The 10,216-nt window shown below is 43.8% G+C and overlaps 1 protein-coding gene across 2 annotated transcripts; it reads left to right on the top strand.

Moving 5' to 3' along the window:
- The first annotated feature begins 756 nt into the window (after positions 1–756).
- On the top strand, positions 757–8,838 carry LOC115343902 (synaptogenesis protein syg-1-like). Of its 2 annotated transcripts, none has more exons than XM_030020478.1 (4): positions 757–915; positions 4,661–5,104; positions 7,474–7,614; positions 8,735–8,838. In XM_030020478.1, the coding sequence occupies exons 1-4, from the start codon at positions 849–851 to the stop codon at positions 8,737–8,739; spliced, it is 657 nt and encodes a 218-aa protein (XP_029876338.1). In that variant the 5' UTR covers positions 757–848; the 3' UTR covers positions 8,740–8,838. The 2 variants fall into 2 exon arrangements, with proteins under 2 accessions (XP_029876338.1, XP_029876339.1); XM_030020479.1 differs by having other exon boundaries at positions 8,740–8,838.
- The last annotated feature ends 1,378 nt before the right edge of the window (positions 8,839–10,216 follow it).

Genomic DNA, 10,216 nt, shown 5'->3' on the forward strand with positions numbered 1-10,216 from the left:
AATCCCTAATCCCATAGCTGAGGGAAAAGGAGTCATCCAGCCAGGGAGAGTGGCACGTGCTTGGTACAGCGGTAGCGCTGCTGGTAGAGCTGGATGCTACAGGTGAGGCTTTGGGGCTGCCGGAGATCTTTCCACAAAGCAGCGCTGTGTATGTACCTTTGTGTAAACCCAGATATTCCATTCCATAGCACACCTGCTAGTTTTGCAGATAGGCCACCTGCTTTAGCAGTTTTCCCCTCCACCCAGGTGGCATAGATGAGCTTTACTTAAATTGAGTTTAAGTAAGTAATTGATTTTTTGTGAAAAAAGATTTGTTCTGCACTGGAAAAAAATACTTTTGGGAATACATTTTACCTATAAATGCTGTGTGCACATAGCCACAAAGATACTGAATTCCTATAACTTCCTTTCATGGTGAATTAGGATGATAGGAGTCCGGCTGCTCAGAAAATCAAGCCAATGCTCTTTCTCTTCTCACTTCCACTAAGGAGGGGTTCAGCAGAAGAGAGATCTCCTTTTGAGTATCTGGATATTCTCTACTCAGCCCAAAATTCTGGTTTATACAAGGCCAAAGCAAAAAACAACGGATTATCTTCCCTCTGCTCTCAGAACAGTTTCAGAATCTTCTCAGGGAGAGATCAGAACAGGCCCCAGAACTCATTGTTGTCACTTCAAATGTGGCTGTCATCCAGGCAGCAGGCAGAGCACTGTGAGCACGAAGCTGTGGTAACTTTAGAAAGTGTGACATTCACTGGGCAGAATGTGAGGTCCTGTTGCAATAACACAGACATATTTTTTTGCCCGTACTACCGGAGGGAGAGACGGTGAGGCCATATACTTCAGCAGCTATGAGCCAGCACATTGGGAAGCTCTGTAGATCTGCAGCATCTTCATTCCTCCTCTTCTTGCTGGTGGGTGAGTACTAACTAAGCCACCTTCCTTAATTAGAAGAAATATAGCTTATTCCTAGAGTTTGGCTTGAGAAGTTCTCTCTCTTTTTTTTTTTTTTTCCCCAAAAAGCAACTTTACACTGAGGGCTTCTTCAGGATGCAGGAAAACTGTATCTTGTGTTGTGCACTGCATTAAAACATACTTTTCTTTATAGATACATTCCTGTTTAGCTAATAGAAATGTTCAGAAAGAGTATGTTTGCCTGTCTTTTTCAAGAAGAAAGGCTGTGTATCATCATGGCTAGAAGCTTCATTTCTATTTTGGTTCTCTGATGTATTAGCAACCAGTTATTGTCTACAAGGTAGTTATTCATATCCATTTGCAAAAGCCAACCTCAGCCCAGGGCAAAAGTCATATAAATTAAGATGAGAAATGTGCAGTCATTGATCACTTAATCATAGACAACTGGGAGCTGAATACAGCTTGTATAGCACCCTCATGGCACCAGCTGAGTGTGAAGTTCAGCTCTAAAGCCAACAAACCCATCTAAAAGACAGTCATTCCAGCATGAGAGGATTTTTTTGTGGGTTGGAAATCGAGCCCTATTTGCCCTCAACCTCTCCTCCACCTATTGAGTGTGAACAAACGAGAAGAGGCTCAGCTAGAAAGGTTAAATTTTGCACTGACCTCCACCCACCATTTTGGGTCCCCGGTGCTGTTGGCAGCTGGCAGAAGCAGCTTGCAGGGCTGTTTGGGTTTACTGCAGGCACCAAAGAGTAAGTTAGAGGCTCCAGGAGTGGAAGAGAGCACAGGTATCTTTTATTCTTTCCTCCTGTCACCCCACCTCCTCTAGCCTGCCTTGTGTATTTCTCATTCACAGCCAACGACATGGCCTTACATGGGAAAGTATCAACCTGCAGATTGCATAAAGGGGAGGCTGATGGCTTAGTAGGTGCCCTATTAGTACTGCCAAATGTGGAGAACATCGTCACATTACAGGAAGTCCCAGAGAGCTTTCTCCCCTCACGGTTGAAAACTGGCCGTGAACTACCGACTTCATATGACAATGACCTATTAGATCATCTAATCATTTTTCCAGGTCAAGACAAGATCATCCATGCTGTATTTCTCTGTAGTCTGTCTAGCTCAAGTGCTTTCACCAAAAAGCCTTGCATTCCTCTCCATTGGGGACTGAGCTCTACAACCCGCATGACAGGGGACCTACACATCACTCTGCTAACTAAGCGGCTGACTTAAAAAGAGCTTTGAAGCAGAGTCAACAAGGCATTTGGCATGGTATGCTCCCAGATGCCAATATGATAAGGGCATTGTGTATTTGAATACAAGTGAACTAGTATGTTCCAGTTTTGCAACCTTACAAAAGAAAAAGAAAGAAAGAAAAAGAAAAATAGAGGCTGTGCTGTGGCATTCTCAGTGAAACCTCCAAACAGAGCTGGGGTGAAACAACACAGCCTACTTCTCTTGTGTTTTGATTTTCCTAATTAGCTTTAAGTTACATGATTTGTATTGAATCCAAGATGTGGGATAACACAGATGACAAGGCCAGTTATTTCATGATAGGACGTGCAAACAAAACTCATGACGAACAGAGGCAACATCAAAGCACATTGTTCCTGCTCAGTTATGTTCTCTATGCCACTAAGTGGCTGTGTAAAAATGATACCTTTTATATCACTAAAAGGAATAAAAATTATGATTGTGTTGCAGGGGGTACATGTGGTAAGGCTGGAACACTTGTAGTGGAGAAATTCTGTGGCCAACCCTTGAAAACAAGGTAGCAGTAGCACATACTGCTTTAGCTAAAGCAGCAGTATCCAGTGGAGACAATGGTTAATGAACAGAGATTTTTAAAAGAGTACTCATGATGAAACTGCTCAAATTAACTCTTAACAAGTAACCAAATAGATCACATCAGAATATTTGATACAGAAAGACTGTAATATGTCAAGCTACCATCAGCTTTGTCAAGTATTTCAACTATACTTTGTACTTCGTCAAAGTACCTTGTCCAGATACTTCAACTTTTATGACTGCTGCACTGATACACTGTTATCTAGCTGGAAAGGGAAAATCTGGACCTCAGATTCCCCCGAGAAGCTCCAGTGGGCTCATTGGTAAGATTATGTGTGAACACGAGGATAATATCTCATCCAGTATCTTTAATAAGGACTACTCATTTTAGGGGGCTGGATCCAAAACTACAATAATATGTGGGTCCCTAATTCTCAGGCATCCAATTCCTGTGGATTGGTGTTCCAGTTACAAGGCCAAAATTTTCACTTTGAGGTAAAAGCACAGAGCACCAAACAGCTCTGAAGGTTTTTCACATGCTTTGTTGTCGCCTAGTTTCATAGCCAGCTTATATTTTCTATATTTTTGCATCCATGAGTTCTCTCTTCTCTGATATTTAAACTGTAAGCTCTATACCCCATCCTTTTATAAGGCACCTAGAACAACAGGGCCCTGCTGTCTGACAGAAATTGTCAGTGCTACTCCCATACGAGCCATAAATAATAATAACTATGAATACAACTGTGATTTTGTGTACAAGCATGCCTGGAGGAGCCATTCAAGTAACTCTCAAACTGATCATCAAAGGGTTTGGTTTTCCATTGCCTTGAGACATTTGTCCCGGAGCATAGAGAGGCTATTGTCATTGTCATACCAGACCCAGACAATAGCGTTTCACACCCTTTGGATGGCAATGAAAGACTCAAGACAATGGAAAATCAAGACCTTCACTGTGAAATTGTCTGCAGTCCTTGAGGGGGCACTGACTAGTATGAAGGGAGACTATTTCACTTGAGGAAAATAAAACAACAGAAGAAACTGTTCCAAAAATTAGTCTGAACTCCTTCTGGGCGACAGCTGTTGGCTTAAGAGTTTGGTTTTCCCTCTTTTTGAGACAGCAACTATTCCTCTCATCTTCTGAGCTCAGGCTTGTTTCCAGAAATGAGATCCACTCACAATACTCTTAGCTCAAGGCTGTTTGATACTATGATTAGCAGCTGAGTGAGAGAAGGCAGGTTTAAGTCTCTGCTACAGGCATGTGCCCATATTTTTCTAACAAAAGGTAGCAGGACAATGGGGTCCCTTCACAGAGGATAGATCTCACCCTCAGTATCAACACCTGCAGAATGCCAGGGTGCTGCCCCCCGGGTCGCTGATAGGATCTGCTGGGGTTTCAGTCTCTTGCAATGGAGATTCATCCCATAATTTCAAGATTTCCTATCCTGAAACTAGAAATGCGTGCCAGAACTTCTAAGAAGCTCACATTATGTTTTGGGATGCAGGCAGTTGCATTAGGATTCACGCATATTCACTGTACCTGTCAGAACAGAGCTGCCTGTCTGTAAGTGTACATGCATGTTTTGCTTTGCCTCAAAAGCCGTTGAGGCAGGAACAGCAGGCTCCAAGATTTTTGGGGGCGGGAAGAAAGAGGTTAGTGTTCCAGGTGGAAATGTGGCTGAATGGACTTTAAACTTCACCCAAAGTCATTGGACAATGGCATTAATCTTCCTCTAGTATGGCAGTAGAAAGGAACTGAGGATCAGGAAAAGACCTGGTTGTACACATGAATGTAATCTAAGCAGGAACTGGGAAAAAAATCCCTATCGTCTTAATAGTGACTACCCTCAAGTTCTAATTCCAGGAGCCATTCTTTGTGGTGGTTAGAGGTCAGGAGCAGCTGGAAGGTTTATCATCCTACCACCCTCAACCCTACTCTTCTTTCTCTTTCCTGGTACAGATGTTGGTGTTAGTGATGGAAGTGCAAGCAAGGAGAATGCAGCTGTAACTCACGTAACAGCACGGCCCTCGTTGTTGACAACACCTGAGCCATGGCACCTTTTGGTGACTCAAACACCAGCCAAGGAAAAAGCCAAAGAGGGTGAAACTGTGGTCTTAAATTGTCGCTTTCACAGTCCACAACGTCCCTTCCTGACTGACCTAATGGTGAAGTGGTACAAAGAAGATGAAAAGGGACAGATGGACCTGCTAGAAAACAACATGACCATCTTGCCAAATAACTCCAGGGTTTTCATGAGTGGAGACTTGTCCCAAGGGGATGCCTCCCTGGTGATCCTCAATGTGACAACCAGTGACCACGGTATTTATTTCTGTGAGGTTACACTTCCAGACGGGAAGGTGGTGACAGGAGATGGCACAAAGCTCAGGATCAGGAGGGCTCTGGGTAATATTTGATGTTATTTACTTCTTTTCACCCTCTTTCTCTTCCAAAGCTGGTCTACATGCTCGCAGATAGGGTGAAGTTGGCCGGTTTGGCCTCTAGCAGTTAGGGCCTAGTGTCATGGAGTGTAATAGCTCTATAGCATTTCTCATTATTTTCGTTAGGCCAGCTAATTTTGATTGGCTTGCCTCTATAAGCAGTCTCACAGGTATTATTGTAAGGAGGGGCATTTACAACCAAAAAAAGAAGGAATAATTTTATCACTGAAATCAAAGTCAGTGCCAAGAATGAAAGAGTCGGGCAAGTTCTCTCATACTCACAGCTCTGTTTGGCAGAACCCCCATGAATGGCAGGTGTCAAGATATCACCTCAGGGAACAGCTACAAACTCCTTTTTTTTGACATTATTTCTCTCCAACCCACCAACTTGCATATTCATTCCTTAACTCTGGATGACGTAAGTAATCCCACAATAAACATGAGGATCACGTTATACCATTTCTGCTTAACTTCACATTAAAATCAAAGTAGCATTAAAAGTGCCATGCTATGTTTTCTTAGCTTCACAAATAGACACTAGGCATATTAAGTAAGGAGATAACTTGCTTTGCCTTTATCAGCTGGAAATGTCAAAGCAGCTTTCCTTTTTATGTAGGCTAAACACATTCCAGTCCCAACAAATCAACACATCAGAAGGTTTATTATCTTATTATCTAATTAACAAAAAATAGCACCTTCTGTGTCAAGACTAAATTATGCAACTGCTGTTTCCCCCTGATTCATTACCAAAGCTTCTAGCTCACCAAGATTCACTAAGCCTTTGCCCTTTTGAGGCTGAGTTCTTCCATTACTAATTTTTATAAAACTACTCAGTTTAAACTGTAGCACTAACAAGGCAAGAAAACTGTGCCCCCTGCAAGGGCTTGGTCATGTGTCTAATGAGGTGTCCCGTTGGCTTGATCTCATAGTCTCAGTAGCGCAGGTTACTCTTGCAACGTCTGCACTCTGGCCAGTGTAATTGCCTTTCTGTGTTCCAGAGAAGATGAAATATATAATTTTTGCACTATGCCTGAATTAAAGGGACAAGAGAATATGAGAAATATAATTCATAAAGAAATGTTACGTGCCACAAATCCAGACTGTCCAAAAACTTATCTGAAATTAAAAGGAGAAATTAGCTGACTCTGTTAACTTGTCCATTACAGGCAACAAATGACATATATTTTGAAGTAAAGTAAGTAATGGTTCTACAGCACCTTCATTGGCCTTACTTTCCTGATGAAAAGAGCAGCCCCACAAATGGATTTAAACTACAGGATACTTCCCTTTATGTGGGAGAAGGGAGTGGGTTATTTACTGATGAGCACAGCTGTGGTAAACCTCAATGTCCATCCATTCAACTAGGTGGCACAGAATAATGGCTGCTCCTGTGAACATGTGGTCCGATGCTTAGAAATCTGTGTATCAACATGGTAGCAAAACCACCCAAATTTTCTAGTGAGGCTTAAATATAATCACATATATATATGTAGTGAATGCCTGATCGGACTGCAGCTGTAGATAAAACTGGAAGGCTTTTAATCGTGCTTTTATTACCTTTCCTGGGTGAGTCACATGGCAAAATGACTACCATGAGCATGAGGCAATCACTTAAAATCTGATCAGATCAGTCGTGTGCCATTGCCCAGCCAGTTTCCCTCTCTCTAAAGAGACATTCCTGCTCTGGCAGACGCTAAGCTACAGGGCAGATGGTCTCCACGCTGCATCCCACAACCCTTGTAACAGTCCATCGTACTGTGCTCACCTGACCAAAGGTTCTTCCTGAATCATCCTTCAGTCCCAACAAATAATAAAGCCAGAATGCCAACGTGCTCTTATCTCAAAAAAAAAAGGGATCATCCCATCTCTGCCATGCAACAGTCCCAGAGAGCAACAAATCAAAGAAAGGGCTTCAGTGGAGCTCTGCCTGCCCTCTGGTGCTGTCTCCTTTGGAGGTAGACAGGAAGACTGCTGACTTTCTCAAAATGGTCAGAGTATTTTTTTCCATTTGAAAATAAAGCATACAAGCATGAGTCCCATTAATTCAGGCAGCAGCATCTTTTGCCATCCCATAGCATCCAGCTGTTAAGGGAGATTGCTAGGGAGATGGGGCTGTCCTATCTCTAAATCCCCAGAAAGTGTAGCAGCTTCGTACATAGGAATGAAAAAAATCAATAGCTCTGTAGTGCAATACACTCCCTCCCTTGTAGAAGCCTATGATTTCATATCAGACAAGACATTAGCCTAATTGATATCGTAGTAAGTAGCCTCCTCAATGCATATGCTTCCCTGGATGACATCTTTTGTTCCTCTCTACCTTCCCTTCTCCCCCAGGCTTGTTTGGTATAGAAGAATCCATTGGAACTATCATTGGGGTTGTGGCGGCTGGTATCGGAGGTGTAGTGGTTCTGATCATTGTTTTAACCCCGCAGCTGAGGAGGTGCGTCCTCTGCATGAGACAAGGCTCTCACCAAGGTAAGGAACACAAACCAAAACCTGGAATCCCTTGCTAGAAACATGAACTCAGTCGCCTATTTCTGAAGGTACCTTTTTTTTAACTTAAGGAGGAATTAGCCATTTACTTACCTCTGGTCAGGCACGAGATCTGGTTCCAGAAATAAGCAGTGTGGACGAAAATCTAACAGGGCTGGCTCTATGTTTCATCTCTTTTTCAAATAGTTCTTTGTTTTTGTTGGGTAGAGCTACATGCATGGGCCTAATGAGTTACCTATAAACAAAACAACGGGATCTTCTTTAACTGCCACTTTTGGCAAGGAGTTGTTCAATGAGATGCTTCTGCTTCTTTTAATGAAGTCCTGGGTCTCCTTCGGTTCTTTTAGGTTTATGCTGAAGGATGTTTCTTCCTCCCACCAACTACATGCTTACATCTCTATACTTGTAATGCTCGTGTACAGAAAGCCTATGATGGCCTAGGTGTTTGTGTTAAGTGTGGTGTGTAAAGCCCAGTAATATCTTTTATTAGATCAGGTTGGGAAAACTAGACCTTTTCGTTGCACATGAGCCAAAGAAATGACCCGAGAAGAGGCTGAGGTACATGAAAGCTTGCCTGTTTTTTCCAGCACTGTCAGCTGGTCTAATTAGAGTAGACTGACACTGAAGGCTGCGTTTTGAAACAAGCTGAGCTCCCATTTTGCGCAACCCAAGATGCGGTCTGTGTTTCAGACCGAGCTCGGCTGACTTCTTGCTTTCCGTGGGGAGCCGTGTGTGTGATTTGCACCTCTTCTCCCGGCACTCAAAAATCTTGCTCGGCCTGCTGAAAAAAAAAAAAAAGAAGGAAGAGCTGCTCTTGCCATTCACTGGAGCGCTGCCGCCACCCGATGGCCAGCCCGGCGGGGACAGGGACACGGCCAGAGGCAATGCCTCCCTTACCGGGAAAGGTCTTCCAGCCCTTGCTGAGAAGCTCACCCGCACCCTTAGACTGATGCTGCCCACACAGCATCGTCATCCCTTTGCAAACCCTCTGCATGAACAGAGTTCGGGACTTCTTTACTTGCCAGATGGCCTTGGAAGAGTTTATTCCACTGTACTGACTCTGCATCGCTCATTCTCTCTCTCTCCTTTCCTTCTTGCTCGGTGTAGGTTGAGGTGCAGCATTACAGGAGTCACTGGAAGATGCAAAGCCTACGGGTGGAACAACTTCTGAGGCCCTGTAAGCCAAAAAATGGAGCTCTAGTCGGAATAAAAGCCTTTGCCTCAGTACATGTTGTCTTTGGCATTTTTATTTTTGTTAGTCTGTTTCTTTTTCCTGCAGCTTTGACAGCCACAGTGGCATATTCACCATCCCTCTGCAGCAAGGAGCAAAACAGCCTTTTGTGAGGAAATTTGTATTATCACCTGCCAAAACCCCACTTATTTTGGCCACATATCTCCGAACCTAGACTCTGATGAGGTACCTTGGGTCTTTCCCTGCCATTACTTCTTATTTTAAAGATAGAAGGAGCCTGACATACCCAGGCCCCCCCAGCTGCTAACACCTACCTGAGGAAATCGAACGCGTTGCTTCTGGGGGTGCAACCATGGCTCCCAACTGTCCGCGCCTCTTGGTATAGAGGCTCCTGTCCCGTAGGCTTGCTCCAGTTTACAGGCTTGCAACAAAGAGGCAAAGAAGGACCACTTGAACATAGCTATCCCTGGCTGAACGAATGGGATTTTGGTTTACTTTTGCCAGAAGGAAAGGTAGTGTTTCAATATAAGCCTCTAATACCCTTAAAAAAAAAGGAGTGGTGAAAGATTTGCTTGATGTAACTAACGTTCTTGATAGCTCCTGTCTCCTGACATGGCAATAATTGATTCTCAGATGGTCAGTGAGCGGGGGTTATGCCAATATAGGAGAGCATCTCTTATGTGTATGGGAGAACAGCATATCAGCTCTGAAGCATGTGTAGCGGGCAAGGGATATGTTCTTTTGCAATGTGTGGGTGCGCCTACTAGTAAGTAGAAGGCAGAAACCCCTGCTGGCCTTGCAACAGCAATAGCCTGGTGTAACTCCGCTTACCTTCGAACACACCTCAGAAGTGTCCCCAGTGCTGTAAGGCAGGAACATGAGGGATAAGACAGCTGGCTACATAAACTAAGAAACACACACACATACCCCACACCCCTCACAAGAAAGGATGGAGCCCTGCACTGAGCCAGACTCTGCTTTTCCTTCTGGTAGGAAGCAGAACTCCTCTAAGCACAACTAAGGGATAATGAGGCATCCTCCCTCTTTGATGTCCCCCTCTCCTGCAGGTCCAGGAAAATAAAGTGGGTCACTCTACTTCCAGACTGGCACACCTCAGGTCTTCAAAGGCCAGTGTATCTTTTCGCAGAGATGGATTTTTTTTTTTTTTTTCCCCAAGCCAGTCCAGCAGAAGTCTCTACATGTTTTCCAGATCATGTGCAAATGTGTGGGAGCTGAAGGTCAGGCAATGTGAAAGGACAAAAAAGCCATTTGGTGATGGGTAATGTGTTTCCACTGCACTGCAGACCAAACCCTCTGTTTCTGCAAAGGCTGCGATCAGAGCAGGATCTTATCCTTACTTCAGCATATATGTTAGCCTGTCTCTCCCCCTAA

This window comes from Aquila chrysaetos, chromosome 7, assembly GCF_900496995.4.
Source record: "Aquila chrysaetos chrysaetos chromosome 7, bAquChr1.4, whole genome shotgun sequence".
In the NCBI taxonomy this organism is placed as follows: Eukaryota; Metazoa; Chordata; class Aves; order Accipitriformes; family Accipitridae; genus Aquila; species Aquila chrysaetos.